This window comes from Mustela nigripes, chromosome 8, assembly GCF_022355385.1.
Source record: "Mustela nigripes isolate SB6536 chromosome 8, MUSNIG.SB6536, whole genome shotgun sequence".
NCBI classification, from domain to species: domain Eukaryota; kingdom Metazoa; phylum Chordata; class Mammalia; order Carnivora; family Mustelidae; genus Mustela; species Mustela nigripes.
In genome coordinates this window covers 39,691,976-39,708,727 of record NC_081564.1, presented here as the reverse complement: position 1 = coordinate 39,708,727, position 16,752 = coordinate 39,691,976, and the positions used below count along the sequence as shown (strand labels likewise).

Genomic DNA, 16,752 nt, shown 5'->3' with positions numbered 1-16,752 from the left:
TTTAAGCAGTGTAGTAAGTCTCCCTTCATGGATCTGGATTCATTTTCCTTCTTAGTTCTGTTAGTGTTATTTTAAGGCTGTATGATTTTTTACATAGGACTTACATTATTATATTTTTTTGAGAAATTCAATTGGCTGTCACTATGAAGTATTCACCTTTTTCTCTAGTAATGCTTTTTGCTTGGAAATCTACTTTGATAACAGTATACCAACTTTCCGTATGAGTGACATGCAGAAGCCGCCTTAGGGATCATGAGAGCTAGGATTTGTATAAGTATCTTTTTTTCATGACTTTTGTATCTTTATATTTTAAGTGATCATTTACAGATGGCATTATATGTTTGTTTTTTTAAAGATTTTATTCATTTATTCGTCAGAGGGAGAGCACAGGCAGGGGGAGCAGCAGGCAGAGGGAGAAGCAGACTCCCCACTGAACAGGAAGCCTGACCCAGGGCTCAATCCTAGGACCCTGACATCATGATCTGAGTGGAAGGCAGGTGTTTAACCATCTGAGCCACCCAGGCATCCTATAATTGTTTTTTAAATAATCTTTTAAGTGAAAAGTTTAAATCATACAAATAATTACCAAAACACTTGTTTTTGACTCTGTCTTACAATTTTTTATTTGATCCTACTATTCTTTTTTCTTTTTTCTTATGAATTTATTATTATTAGTTATCATATTTTATTCCTTATTAACTTGGTAGTTAATATAGTCTTATTATTCTGATTTTTTTTGAGAGATTACAACATGCATAGTTAAATTGCTATATCAATGTGTGATGACACTTTGCATTTTTACCCTCTCCTTGGTCAGTGAATAACTCTTAGAACACTTAAACATCATTCTCTCTCTTGCAACTAAGATGCCTTTGTTGTTGTATATGTTAAACTTATTAATACATTATTATTTCATATAGTTAGTGTTCATTTAGATTTACTAACTCATTTATTCTTCTGTTAATCTGCAACTCAGGTTTTCCATTTCGTATCATTTTCCATCTGAGGAAGTTCCTTTAGTGTTTCCTCTAGTGTACATGTGCTGGTGATGAATTATCTCATAAACCTTCATACTGGAAGAGTACTTTTCTTGAAACTGCAATTTTATATTGGCAGTTTCTTTCTTGCAGTACTTTTTTTTTTTTTAAAGATTTTATTTATTTATTTGACAGAGAGAGATCACAGGTAGATGGAGAGGCAGGCAGAGAGAGAGAGAGAGAGAGGAAGCAGTCTCCCTGCTGAGCAGAGAGCCCGATGCGGAACTCGATCCCAGGACCCTGAGATCATGACCTGAGCCGAAGGCAGCAGCTTAACCCACTGAGCCACCCAGACGCCCTCTTGCAGTACTTTTAAGCCAGCCTTCACTGTCCTATCATTTATGTTGAGAAGTTAGCTGTCAGTCTTACTATTCTTATTCTTATTCTTATTATTTTTAGATTTATTTATTTGAGAGAGATAGTGTGTCAGTTTGGGGAGGGGTAGAGGGAGAGAAGAAAGTCTTAGGCAGATGCAGTGCTTGATCTCAAGACCCTGAGATTACAGCCTGAGCCAAAACTAGGTGTACCATGAGGCAACCCAACCTTATTGTTACATTGAAAAGTAATTATTTCCATTCTTCTTTGTTTGTTTTGAGTTTTGTTTTCAACAATTTTACTATGATGTACCTATTATGGATTTCTTTTTCTTTTTTCTTTTTAGTTTTCATTTTATGGTCTTTGTTTGGGTTTGAAAAATTGGTAAAGCCTGGTATTACAGGAAATATTTGTTAAATAAAGGTGAATGTAGTAATAGTAATTATTTTTTTATTCATTGACTTTTTGTGGAAAGAACAGAAATGTTGATGATTTGAATTCCTTCCCCCCTTATTTAAATGTTGATAGTAATCTTATCTCTTTCTTTCTAACATAGGGATAAAGCAATTCCTAACAAAGTGGGAACATACTGTATCCAGTTTGGGTTTATGATGGATAAAGCAAATATTCTTAACAGTGAACAGGTTTGCTTACTCTTTTTATATACCATAGTTAGTTTCACATTTTCTTGCTTAGTATAGGAATGAAATGGTTTTGTTTAAAGGTGAATTAATTATTGGATACAATTAATTATTGATAATAAAATACAAATAATGTAATTTTAGGAATATATGTTGATGAATATGACCATTTGTGGAAGTTACTTTTCCATTTCTCTTTATTTTGAAGAGTCCAGTAAGCATTTTCGTGTATATCATGGTAAGGTTGCTTCTGTCAACCATACATGAAAAACTTTCAGTTTAATAACATTTTGTGTATTAGAATTCTGGATAATGAAGTTTAAGGTAGTTTTGATATACATCATTGCCATTCAATAGGTTAGTGTACCAAATTACCATATTTTGAAATCCCCTAAATTTGTTCTTAGATGGCTGTTAACAACCTAAGTTTATCTCTGATAAACCTTTTTTTTTTTTTTTTAATTTTAAAAAGTAAGTTGATTAGGTTTAGGAGATTAATGGAAATCTATTTCAGAATGTAAGATTGCATTTTATTTAGTATATGCTAACATTATGTCTTGTCTTACTCTTATATACCGAATCATCAATATATTTTTAATCGCAATGCTGTTTTTGTTACGTAAGATTATAGTTGATGTTCTGCCTAATCAACCTGTGAAGTTAGTTCCTAAAATTCAGCCAGCTACACCAGCTGTTTCAAATGTTCGCTCCGTTGCCAGTAGGACCTTGGTCAAAGATTTACATCTTACTATTACGGTAATGTTTATTTACTTCCAAAGTTGCAAAGAGTAACAAAAATTATTTCTAGTATGCAAAATAGTTACTTATAGAGTCAGATCTTAATTATTCAGTTTAAAGTTATAGGGAAAATTTGTGTGGATGAATGAAATATAAACACCTTTGTATTTTAATACAGAGAATATATACATACAGTACATCCAGGTATACCAAGTAGAACAGACTCAAAAATGCAGAAATTTGCCTGCCTACCTTAATACATACCTTTCTTTAATCCCCTATTTCCAGTATGTATTACGAATTTGTGTGAGGTAAATTGAATCCTCAGTGTCTATTTCACTGATGAGAAAGAAGTAATTATTTTTTAAGAGATCTGCTCTGATGATTGATCATAGTGAGCTCCTCAAACTTCTGATTATTGGGAGAAAAATCAGCAATAAAGTTGCCAAATCTGTTATTAGAAGCATATAAAACACAGTAGTGAGACTTCACCTTTGTCGGAAATTTTCCTGGTGGGATGCTTCTCTCAATTTTTTGTGTGTTGGGGGGTGTGTGTGTTTTGGTGTTTTAGACAAGTGAATCATTCTTCTCTTCCCCCAGATCAATAGAGTATGTAACAAGTTGGAATTTTAAAATGGGAGTCCTTTTGATACAGAAAATTATAAGTCATTATATTAGATGGAAGCCTGGGATTATTTCCTGCCCTTGGAGCTCTTAATCTGAGAACTGAATTCTGTGCTTGGAAATAAGAATGACCAGGATAATTGAATATTTAGGGCTTATATTATATTTTCTGATATGATCATGTCCTTTTCTGGAATTAATCTTCTTGTTCTTCTAATTAGTTTTTTATTGTTTACTTGAAGGATAACTATAACAATCATACTGGAATTGATTTGGTTGGCACTGTAGTAGCTACCATTAAAGGTTCTAATGAGGAAGATACGGATACACCACTGTTTATCGGGAAAGTGAGAACACTCGAATTTCCCTTTGTGAAAGGTTCAGCTGAAATTACGGTAATTTTTACATCTTCTGATAGATAATATTACTGTATTTAATACTTTAAACCACAATATTATAATACCTATTCTTTTGTATGTATAACTATGAAAATATTCTAAGTTACCATTAAATTAGAAAGTGAGTGGAAAATACTTTGTGATTTTGCTGTAAACTCTTACAAATTAAACCCCTGGGATTATTATTACTTTGAGCAAGAACCTCTTTTTCCCTGCGGATGACTGTTCTCTCTGTAATGATTTTTAGCTTCAGTGATAATACATTCATGTATTCATATATTTAAAAGTTACCATTCTGTGGATAGAAACAGAATATAACTTAGCCTGGGTAAAATGTATACATAAAGAGAAAAAATTAACAAAACAGCTTATCTTTGTTACTCTTTTTTTTCAAAATGGAAATTTTTACTTGTATAAAAAATACACGGTGCAAACACTTAAAAAACAATCACTATTTTATCACCCTTCAGAGGTAATGATTAGCAATTTAGTTATTTTCCAGACTTTTATGTATATACACAAATACTGCATGGATACCCTGTGTGTATATGATTTATATACATGGGTGGGATGTAAAATATTAATATACTAGAACTCTGCTCTTATAAAAATTTTATTTAACACATCTTTGATGTCTTTATTGGTATGTATAAACCTACATCATTGTATTGATGATCGTAATTTATTTGATCAGTCCTAAGTTTCTTTCCAAAACTTGTTTTTACCAATAGTGCTTTTCATCAGGTTTCTTCTGGTGTGTATCCTTTTGCATGTCTGATTATTTCCTTAAGAAATTACGAGAAGGGTGCCTGGGTGGCTCAGTAGGTTAAGTCTCTGCCTTCAGCTCAGGTCATGATCTCGGGGTCCTGGGATTGAGTCCTGCGTCAGGGTCTCTGCTCGGCAGGGAGCCTGCTTCCTCCTCTATCTCTCTGCCTGCCTCTCTGCCTACTTGTGATCTCTCTCAAATAAATAAAATCTTAAAAAAAAAAAAGAAAGAAAGATATTACTAGAAGTAGAATTGGTGGCAAGATATGTTCATTTTAAGCCTTCTGGTAGTTAGTTATTGCTAATTGCTGTTCAATTTTTATTCCCACCAGAAATATGTGTGTTGTCTGACATAATGTTACCAACCCTAAATATGAATGATTTTTGGAATTCTAACCCAAGTTGCCTATATTTCAAAAAATACTTTTTTACTAGTAAGGTTGAACATTGTTCCTATTCTTAATCTTTTTAGGATTGTCCCTTGGTGCTTTTTCTTTTGTAATGTTCATCATTTTCTTAAATTTTATATTAAAGATATTCATGCTCTTTTGTATATAATTACATTTTCCTGAGTTTGTCCTTTAGATTTTAGCTTTGTTTATATTGGAGTGGAGGGAGGATTGAATTCACAGTTCCTGCCCTAGTATTCTTACGCCTTTAATCTTTGATTTGTCTGGATTTTATTTTTGCATTTTTTTTCAAATTCACTAACCTAATCTCTTGGTATTATTTATTGAATAATTATCCATTTTATTAATTTGAAGTGTCACCTTTTTTTTTATTGTTATTATTCATCTTTATATCTAAACCAGTGCCAATACCGCATTGTTTTAATAACATTAGGCTTACAGTTGGGGAGCCTGACAGCTTGTACCTGCCTTACAGTAGATGTGTTGGTTGGTCTATCAGTGAGAGACCATTACAGTATTTTTTTTTTTTAAGATTTTATTTATTTGTTTGGCAGAGAGAGAACGAACACAAGCAGGGGTAATAGCGGCAGAGGGAGAAGCAGGGTCCACTCTAGGAGAGAGCCAAACATGGGGCTTGATCACAGGACCCTGGGATTGACCTGAGCCGAAGGCAGCTGATTAGGCATCTGAGCCACCCAGGCGACTCCCCACCCTTTTTTAAAAGATTTATTTATTCGAGGGAGAGAGCATGGGGAAGAGTCGATGCAGGGAGAGAGAGGGAGAAAGAATCCTCAGACTCCCCACTGAGCAGAGCCCCCCAAGGTGCTCAAGCCCAGGACCTGAGATCATGACCTGAGCTGCAACCAAGAGTTGGACGCCCAACTGAGTGAGCCACCCAGGCACCCCTACAGCATTTCCTTTTTTTTGTTTGTTTTTTTGTTTTTAATTTAAACTTATTTAATTATATAATATATTTTTTTCAGGGGTACAGGTCTGATTCGTCAGTCTTATATAATATCCAGTGCTCATTCTAGCACATTCCCTCCCCAGTGTCCTCTACCCCCAATGTTTTTATCTCACTTAGTTTAGTTTCCAGTATTTAAAGTTATAGAGTTTTTAATGTAACAGTCTGCATTTCTGATGTATTTGGAGAATTCTAAAAACCTGGCAATACTAGACCATGATTCTTTTACGACAGAAAGATTTTCCCATCATTTGTATTCATGTCACTTCTTTTCATCTCTTGACACTGAGGGCCAAGTGCCATTTGTTACTTGTTTTCACACTTGTTCCTTCACTTTTATTACAGTAGAGAGTAAAGGGAAATTTTATTGTACCCTAACAAAAATTAGGTAATGAAAGCCACATGTTGAACAAAGGCAAAGGGAGACATGTTAAACGTGCAAAAGTAAGTTTGTGTTGGAAGATTACACCTAGCCTACCCTACCTTTGTCCTGTTTCCTCGGCACTTCCCCCGCTCCCGGCCCCATGTAGACATTTGAAATTGCTACCCCCAGCTATATACATTTGTGAAGTTAAGATGGTGACTTAAACTGTTTCCTTGCACCTGCATGTAGAATCAAGGCTTTGTGTCATACATATGAATTTCCACTAGAGGTTCCTAATACCACACTGAATATCAAGCAGAAAACAGTCCTCCTTGGCTTCTGACTCCTACATTGATTTTGTAAGTCTAGGTTAGGGCTCTGGGCTCTTATTTATCAAGCAGGTAATTCTCAACAATATGAACATTTAGGAAATATTGGCTCAGGACATAATATGTTCCATGTTTGCTTGAAAAGAATGTGTACTGTTTTCTTTAAGTTATAATCTAAACTTACTGTTCAAGTTTGTTAACTATTTTCAGATTCTCTATATTATTTGCTTACTTAGATCTGGAAATTTCTAAAAAAGGTGCCTCAGTTTTATTCTGCTATGTATTTGTTCATTTCTCATATTCCAAATTCCCATTTGTGCTTGGATCCTATTATGGACTCCAGTTCTTTTTCTTTCATGTTTCTCCTTGGTAAGTTATGCATCAGAAATTGCAAAGTATAAACCTCTGAAATAAGAAAGGCCTCCTTAAACAAGACATAAAGGAAAAGATTTTATATTTAACTACATAAAAATTTAAAACTTTTATTATAACTGTATCTTAAACAGATTTAAAAGAACAATGGCAATATATTGATAATTATTGACCCTGGATGGTGGGTATGTAGAGAGATTCATTATCTACCACACAATAAAAAAAATATTTTTTTAATTAAGTAGAAATATTGCTATGCCCACACCCCAATATTGGACTAGGTACATTAAACATATTTTTAGATCTCCTAAAGAACTTCCTGCAAATCAATAAGAAAAAAGTTTAGTAGAAAAACAAAGTAATTTTTAAAGTAAAACATAGAGAAGAATATGAACAAGCAGTTAATAGAAGGGAAAATATAAAGGACCAGTAAACAAAAAGCATGGCCTTAGTACCAATCATGGAAGTGCTTGTTTAAATGACTGGTTCCTTTTAATCCATTTTGGGATTAAAAAACTTGGGGGAAAAGAACTTGATAATGAACTGTTGGCCAGCTTCAGGGAAACTAGATAGTCTTACACACTAATGATGAGAAGATAAATTGACAGACTTTTTAAAGGGAAATTTGATATTACCTATTAAAATAAACTGTTTTTGATGAGTCCTTTTCTCATTATTCTAGGAAACACTCAGAGAAATACTGAAAGATACTTTCTCTGCTATATAAATAGTAGTTAAAATTTTTTAAGCAATTTTAAGTGAAAGGATATAGTACCATCTACTTATACTGTGCATAAATTTTACAAATTGGTATCTAAACATTCACCTGCATTGATCAACAAATTGGATTGATTTCTGGTAGCAAACTGCTGAACTATAAAGTGTACATTTTAAAAATGTGAACAGTATTTTATTTTTAATGTGTTTATATTCATGTAAATACATTGAAAATAGCTTTCAGAAACTTAAGTGTGATTGCAGTTTGGTTTAATGGTGGGCTTGTAGTCTGTATTTCTTGGAAAGAAAAGAATTGTTATCTGTAATTTATAATTTCATTTCATGAATTGTCCTACAGTGTTTTATGGATTTTGATTGTTAAAAAAATTCTACTTCTCTATCTATGATTTGTACTGGTCTAAAAAATAAAATAGCTAGTATCTATTATTTTCTGTAAAGAATGTTAAAATAACTTAGGATGTAAATATATTCGTAATATTTACTTGTTACATGCTGTGGTCTTAAGCTAAATTGTATTAAAAGTGTTTTGTTTGTGCATTAATGAAGACAATACAATTTAAAAAAAAAAATCTTTGGAGCTTTTTAGGACCTCTTGTTTGGTCACCTGGGACTCGTGGGTCTACTTCCATGGTAACAGCTGTAACTTAAACTCAGCATTGGGCTTTGGGCATGTCTTTGTGATTGTTTTTATAACTTTTATGCCATAAGGTGTTTCAGCACTTCTTCAACTTCTTAAAGGTTGGCATCAAAAAGACTGCAGGTCAAGATCGTAAGTGGCCATTGATACTTCTGCTCCAAAGGAAAAGATACTTTTTTAAAAAAATAATTGTCTATTACATATAATTTTTGTATAATCTATTCATTGATAAGATCATTTGGCTTTCAAACCAATACCAAGAGGTAAGGTTTTGTGTTTTAGGTGGTTCTGATGTTTTAATGAATGTTAATGAATCTTAAGGATCAGTCAATGCCTATTGTCTTTTTGAAATTTACCACTTAACTTGGAAACATACAATGAGATACATAACATTTATATGTTGACACATACTATTTTAAATCTTGTTTTCCTTAACTGCTCTTTTCTTTTTACAGAATCTAGTGCTGGCAGAAAATAGTCCTGGAAGGGATAGTACTGAATATTTTATTATATTTGAGCCTCAGCTACCAGCTCTATCAAGAACATTAGAACCATATATCCTACCGTTTATGTTTTACAATGGTAAGTTTTTAGGAAAATAGAGGATTTTCCTTATGTTTGTGGTACTTTTTTATTTTTGCTTTCCATTAACAGGGTATTTATTAGTTACCTAATCATGATATGACATGCTTTGGAGAGGTCACAATTTTAGAATTGTTTGAATGATCTGAATGTTTTTCTTAGATGTTAAGAAGCAGCAACAAATGGCAGCACTTACAAAAGAAAAGGACCAGTTATCTAAGAATATTACAGTGTATAGAAGTTTATTTGAAGCCAGCAACCAGCTTCTTGATGAAATGAAGTGTAAGTCATTTTGTATTCAAATGTAGTAAAAAATTAGGCTTTGGGAAATGGTAAGACAGAAGATTGAGACCATGAAACACAAAAATTGTCTTCTTTCCTGGACTACAGAAAAACTGCAGAACGCTTCAGTGATGTAAGGAAGTAAGACAGTAATGATTGCTTATATTCTTTGTCATTTGACCTAATGATGTATTCCATCACTTTAAATAAATTTATATCCTGCTTACCTATAAAAATTTGAGATTTTTTTAATTAGAAATCTCTGTGGAAAATTAAGGCTTTTGACATGATGGTAATATTTATATCTAATTCCAAGTCCTGGCTGAAGGTATTGAGAGACAGTATTACTGGAGAAATGACATGTAATTTGATTTTCAATTTGAATCATGGGACTATGTGTATTTTACTTAAAATACCTGCAGTATGTCACACTATGGAGCTGTACAGGGCAGCACACAATATATAGAAATATGGGACTTTATGCACAATGTTTGTTGCAATTTTTTTAAAAGATTTTATTTATTTATTTGACAGAGAGAGATCACAAGTGGGCATAGAGGCTGGCAGAGAGAGAGAGAGGAGGAAGCAGGCTCCCCGCTGAGCAGAGAGCCGGACGCGGGACTCGATCCCAGGACCCAGAGATCATGACCTGAGCCGAAGGCAGCGGCTTAACCCACTGAGCCACCCAAACTTTATAGACTATTAAAACAAGGCATTGTGGTTTCTTTTTCCATTTGTCAGACTTTTTTTTTTTTTGCTATGGTTTTGTCTTTGTGTTAATTACATACTTGAAATTTTTGATCTATTAACTGACAAATGTACTGCCTGCCTCAAAGTACTCACTTTTGTATATCCAATGATATTTAGAGGACAATGGGAGCTAAGCAGGATGATGAGATAATACATCAGTAGTAGCACTAAAGATTCTTTTTATAAAGTCCTATTTGGGGGTGCCGGGGTGGCTCAGTGGGTTAAGCCTCTGCCTTCTGCACGGGTCATGATCTCAGAGTCCTGGGATCGAGCCCCACATTGGGCTCTCTGCTCAGCAGGGAGCCTGCTTCCCCTTCTCTCTCTCTGCCTGCCTCTCTGCCTACTTGTGATATCTGTCTGTCCATTTAAAAAAATAAGTAAATATATATATATATATATATATATATAAAGTCTTATTTGGTTCTTGTCTCAGACTTAAGCGATTATGTATGTTATATATAGTCATGTGGATTAGGATTAAACAATTTCTCTAAGATTACTTGGAGTTTGCAGTATTAATATATATAATATCTTCCTTAACTACCTTAAACCAAATTTTGGTTTTATAAAACCACATCTTGTTTCTCATTTTTGTGTATTAGATCCAAATCTTAATTTTAGACTTTTAGTTTCATTTTGAATTTCTAAAATAGTCACTTGGGTTTTTTTACTTTAGCATCACTCATTATAAGGAGAAAAAAAACCCAAGAGATTAAAAATATTTTTCAAAAACCATATTTTGGAGATTATTACAAATTGATGTAGGTTTGTTTGTTTTTTGTTTTTAATTTTAGGCCAAGTTGAAGAAGCAAAATTAAAAGAGGCTCAGTTGCAAAATGAACTAAAAACACATAATATTGACATTCCTACAACACAACAGGTATAGTTTCCATGTATATGTGAAAGATTTTTCTTAATTAAATTCTAATCCATAATTTTTTTATCATTCATTTTTTATTTACAGTGTTATGGGCACTTTTGCTTTGAGGGGTTCTAAGACATGTGGATTATAGTCTAGTCACTTACTAGACATTAGAAGGGGCTAACAAAATGATAGAATACTTTTCTCAAAGAAATTAGAGTTTGTATTTCTAATGTAATGATCCCAATAAATGAAATTAATAATACACCAAATTGAGAACTTCATTGAAGGGATTTCGTAAGTATATGTGGTGGCAAAGAAAATGAGAGAAAATGACAATAGAGTTTTTTAAAAACTTAACCTTTTTTATGTGTATAAAGTTGCAAAGAAGTCCTATGGTAGGTTGTGTATTTTCTAACTAAGATAAAGTTAGTAAGGTGAAAGTTTTGCATCACTATAACCACATTCTTTTAAAGTAATGCCTGTCTAATAACTTTATGTTCTTGAGTTGTCCAAATTATTGATTTTTCTCTGCTGTCATTATGGCTGTCTAGTACAGGAGTAATTTACTTGTAGTTAATTTTTCTTTTCAAATTATAGATGCCACACATTGAAGCACTTTTGAAAAGAAAGTTATCAGAACAGGAAGAACTGAGGAAAAAACCGAGAAGATCATGTACTCTTCCAAACTATACTAAAGGCAGTGGAGATGTTTTGGGAAAGGTTTGTGTTTAAGCCTATTAAGAGGCAGTACATTTTATTATGTTGCTTTGTCTAAAATGTGTTTTGATGGGACATTTCAATAATAATGTCCATTTCTTTGTACTTTTTCATTTTTCCCATAAATTAGTTGTTATTATTACAGTACCAGGGATTTAGCAGAATTTAAAGCTGAAATGCACAGCTCCATAATTCTTATTTACTGTTGAGGGCTGCAGCAGAAATTAACATGTCTCAGTCCAAGGCTTGTTATCTATTCAGATGCTTTCATGTCATACAACTTTATAGGTAACCAAGACCTTTCCATATGACTCAAATTTCAGTGAGACAACAAAAGAAAAAGATAAGAATTTTTCTGAGTCTTATATTGTTAGAAAGTGAGTTCTGGGATACTCCTAGAATTTAAGAAAAGACAACAATGAATAAAAAACTTCATACATATTTACTTCCAAAAAAGTACCATTCTTTCTTTAATTCTTTGCTTCTCTGGTTTTACCTTCTGTCAAATGGATTGTATTTTCATTTTTATCTTAATGATTATTCAATCCTGAACATTCTATTTTGTAGAAAGTGTTTTGGGTTTGGTTTTTTTTTACGATTTTATTTACCTACATAACATAGTAAGAGAGAGAAAGCAAGCACAAGCAGGGGGAGGGGCAGAAGGAGAAGGAGGCCCCCTGCTGAGCAGAAAGCCTGCTGTGGAGCTCTCTTCCAGGACCCTGGTATCATGACCTTAGCCGAAGGCAGACGCTTAGTGACTGAGTCACTCAGGCACCCCTAGAAAGTGTTTCCTATAGGTGTCCCCAGCACCAGTTTTTGATGGTATTAAGATTTGTGGTATTATATGTATCTGTGTTTTACTTCTTAAACTTTTCCATAATATACATTTCCCCTTTCTGCTTTTACCTCTGTTTTAAAACTGAGGAAACTGAAACCGAGGTACAGAAAGATTTGAAAAAACTCGCTCAAGATTACATAGCAAGCAAGTAAATGGCAGAGTGCAGACTCAAACCCAGGCAATCTGATTCCAAAGTCTGATTATTAATCACTGTTCTTTATGGCTATGTACATACTACTTTTATAACCACTATATGAGTTTTTTTTTTTTTAAGATTTTATTTATTTATTTGACAGAGAGAAATCACAAGTAGGCAGAGAGGCAGGCAGAGAGAGAGAGAGAGAGAGGAGGAAGCAGGCTCCCTGCTGAGCAGAGAGCCCGATGCGGGACTCGATCCCAGGACCCTGAGATCATGACCTGAGCCGAAGGCAGCGGCTTAACCACTGAGCCACCCAGGCGCCCACTATATGAGTTTTTTAGTGTTTCTAGTTTTTGCATGAGGATATTGAAATTCAGAGAACTTAATTGTCAATATATAGTTAGTAAGGGGCAGAACTTAGATGTAAACCAAGGTTTCCCTGACTCCAGAGTCTGTTGTAGTTTCTTTATAAGTGGCTCCCTAACATCACAAGCCAACTACACAGTAAAAATAGAGGAAACTGGTTACTCTAAAAGTGTGTAGCCATGTTAAAGATCGAAACCATGTTGCATTATTATTTAAACCCCAAATATGAAAATTGAAAAATTAAGATGTAAATTTATAAATTGAAAAACAAGATTCTGATTTGTATTTTTTAAAATTGTTTTTCCTCGGACCAATTTTAAGAATTTACAGAAAGAAGCAGTCTTTATAAAAGAAGCAGTCCTACTATTTAAGCATATAGATATCTATAGTTAGCCTGCTTTTAGGTACTGACATTCTACTTTAAGTGTTTATTTGATGCAAAATTCTTAATAGGTAAGATTTTACCAAAGCATAAAATAAATTTTAGCAGAAGAAATATATTTTAAAGTCTTCCCTTTTAAAAATCTGGGGGAAATCTTTGAAATCTCATTTTATGTAGGTTCTCCTCTGTCCTCTCAGAGTACGAGCCCTCTCCTTACCATCAAGAGAAAGTTTTCCACTCCCTTCAAATCATGCTTAATCTTCATTGATTCCTCTTTTAAAAAATTCTTCCTGGTATTTATTCTAAAACTAGAATAAATAATTGTGGAATGTAGTAAGGGACAAGAGGAGGTTTCCACTAGACTATATAATTTGTTTTGCTTTTATTTTTATAATTGTGAATCTACCTTGGATGTTTTAGTCTTGCCCTCCTTAATTCCAAATACCTTGAAATCCCGTTTGTATTTCTTTCATTTAATTGCCATTAATTTCCTATCCCTGAGGAAACATTCATAACATCCATAAAAAATGGCTAGGGTAGGCTCAAAGAAGCTGAAAAGGTAGTAAAGGCTTGAATGAACAGAACATTGTATATGGTACACAAGTGAAAATAGTGAGCTGATGTCTCCTTTCCGAAAAGAAAATACTGTATATATACTTTGTATCACCTGAAAGTTTATGGAGAAGGTGTAATGTTAGGGAGCCTAGTGAGGGCATCCACTCACAGCTTTACTTAGATAGAATTACCCTATGAGCCGCCAGGGTGGCTCAGTTGGTTAAGCATCTGACTCTTGATTTTAGCTCAGGTCATGATCTGGGGGTTGTGAGATAAAGCCGTGTTGAGTGGAAAGTCTACTTGGGATTCTCCCTCTTCCTTTACCCCCCTCCCCCCTCCCTGTGCATATGCATGCACACTTTCTCTCTGTCTGAAAATAGATAAATAAATCTTTAAAAAGGAAATGAACTTATTTATAAGATTAGTGTACTTGTGAACAACCACAAAGGGGATAGATGTCCTAGCACTTGTGGTCACATGTAAAATGAGATCAATCACTTTGATTTGCCTCTTTTAATCCTTCCTCTGCTGGAACACTTTTTTCATCTTAATTTACATGTACTAGTTTCTTTGCTTGTCTCTCTTTTTACCTTTATTCCACTAACATTTAGATAATTGGAATACAAGAGTAGACATTGTGATGTTTCCAACAGTGACATATTTTCATTGCTAGGGCAGGTTTTTGCAAAATGGACAGTTAAAAATAAAGGATAAATGTAACTATACCAGTATAGTAAATGAGGTTTTGATTGGCCTCAAAATTTCAATCTTGTTAGACTTTGAGCAAGAATGCTTGTGACCGGGGCACCTGGTTGGGCTCAGCGGGTTAAGCCTCTGCTTAGGTTATGATCTCAGGGTCCTGGGATCAAGCCCCACATGGGGTTCTCTGCTCAGCAGGGAGCCTTCTTCTGATCTCTGTCAAATAAATAAATAAAATCTAAAAAAAAAAAAAAAAAAAAAAGAATGCTTGTGACCAAAGTATTTGTAAATAGGAGAGTGGCTGCCCACCCTGAGTTTCTTTGTGTTCTTACAAGCAGAATATGGTTCTTATTTGTCATGCTTAGATTTGTTTTTGGAAAGAAATACTGTAATATTGGAGTAAAATATCTATTTAGAAAGGAATGATATATAACTATTTTTAATTGAATCTTAATCTTCTGTCTATTGTATGTGTATATTATTTAAATGCATTTTATGGTTACTTTATCAATTAAGACATAGTTCAATAGTAGACCTCTCAACTATGAAAAATATACATCATCAACTAGCCGATAACATTCTAAATATTTTTACATGCTCATTTCTAAAATTTACAGGAGTTTAATTTGTAGAAGAGTTTTTCCAAAATGTAATAGCAGAATAGACGTTTACTATTCAAGCCAGTATGTTTCTATAGCTTGAGAATTTCTTGTATTTCAAAAAGTTTTTGCTGTTTAGTTGTGGGCTTTTAAGATACTTAATATCAAATTTTTATATATATAAAAGTTTTTTACTTGATTTTTAAAAATGGCTTATAGATTGCACACCTGGCACAAATTGAAGATGATAGAGCTGCAATGGTTATTTCTTGGCATCTGGCAAGTGACATGGACTGTGTTGTCACTCTGACCACTGATGCCGCACGTCGTATCTATGATGAAACCCAAGGTCGTCAGCAGGTGTTGCCCCTGGATTCTATTTATAAGAAGACTCTTCCAGATTGGAAAAGGTTAGGAAAAAAAGTGGGAGTAATTTTTTTCTGAAATATCTTTTTCTTTTTTTTAAATTTATTTTTATTGTGTTCAGTTAGCCAGCATATAGTGCATCATTATTTTTTGATACAGTATTCAGTGATTCATTAGTTACATATAACACCCAGTGCTCATCACAACACATGCCCTCCTTAATGCCCATCACTCCTGTTTGCTAATCCTTCCACACCCTTCCCCTCTGAAACCCTCAGTTTGTTTCCCGGGTTCCACAGTCTTTCATGGTTCATCTCCCTGTCTGATTTCTCCCCCTTCAGATTTCCCTCCCTTCCCCTACGGTCCTCCATGCTATTCCTTCTGTTCCACATATGAGTGAAACCGTATGATAATTGTCTTTCTCTGCTTGACTTATTTCACTTAGCATAATTCCTTCCAGTCCCATCCATGTTGATGCAAATGGTGGGTATTCATCCTGTCTGATGGCTAAGTAATATTCCGTTGTAGATATGGACCACATCTTCATTTATCCATTCATCTGTTAAAGGGCATCTCTGCTCTTTCCACAGTTTGGCTATTGTGGACGCTGCTGCTATGAACATTGGGGTGCATGTGCCCCTTCTTTTCACTACATCTCTGTCTTTGGGGTAAATAACTAGTACTGTAATTGCTGGGTCATAGTGTAGCTCTATTTTTAAATATATTGAGGAATCTCCATACTGTTTTCTGTAGTTGCTACCAGCATGCATTCTCATCAGTAGTGTAAGAGGGTTCCCCTTTCTCTAGATTCTCACCAACATTTGTTGTTTCCTGTTTTGTTAATTTTTGCCATTCCAACTGGTGTAAGGTGGTATCTCGTTGTGGTTTTGATTTGTATTTCCCTGATGGCTAGTGATGTTGAGCATTTTTTCATGTTGTCTGTTAGCCATTTGTATGTCGTCTGTTAACAAAGTGCTTAATTTTAAAATGGCTTCTATAAAGGGGAACCCTCCTGCACTGTTGGTGGGAATGCAAGCTGGTGCAGCCACTCTGGAAAACAGCATGGAGGTTCCTCAGAAAGTTGAAAATAGAACTGCCCTATGACCCAGCAATCGCACTACTGGGTATTTATCCTAAAGATATGAATGTAGTGATCCGAAGGGGCATGTGCACCCGAATGTTTATAGCAGCAATGTCCACAATAGCCAAACCTAGCTGTCCATCAACAGATAAATGGGTAAAGAAGATGTGGTCTGTATATACAATGGACTACTATGCAG

The 16,752-nt window shown here is 34.2% G+C and overlaps 1 protein-coding gene across 2 annotated transcripts in view; it reads left to right on the top strand.

Annotated features, from left to right (window-relative positions):
- The window catches only part of SMCHD1 (structural maintenance of chromosomes flexible hinge domain containing 1), a 147,081-nt gene that overhangs the window by 100,694 nt on the left and 29,635 nt on the right, over nt 1-16,752 (top strand). For both annotated transcript variants that reach the window (XM_059409297.1, XM_059409296.1), the window contains 8 exons: nt 1,909-1,996; nt 2,618-2,749; nt 3,598-3,750; nt 8,788-8,914; nt 9,077-9,196; nt 10,741-10,826; nt 11,409-11,531; nt 15,326-15,516. In XM_059409297.1, coding sequence (XP_059265280.1) covers nt 1,909-1,996; nt 2,618-2,749; nt 3,598-3,750; nt 8,788-8,914; nt 9,077-9,196; nt 10,741-10,826; nt 11,409-11,531; nt 15,326-15,516 — 1,020 coding nt within the window. The remainder of the gene's footprint in view (nt 1-1,908; nt 1,997-2,617; nt 2,750-3,597; nt 3,751-8,787; nt 8,915-9,076; nt 9,197-10,740; nt 10,827-11,408; nt 11,532-15,325; nt 15,517-16,752) is intronic.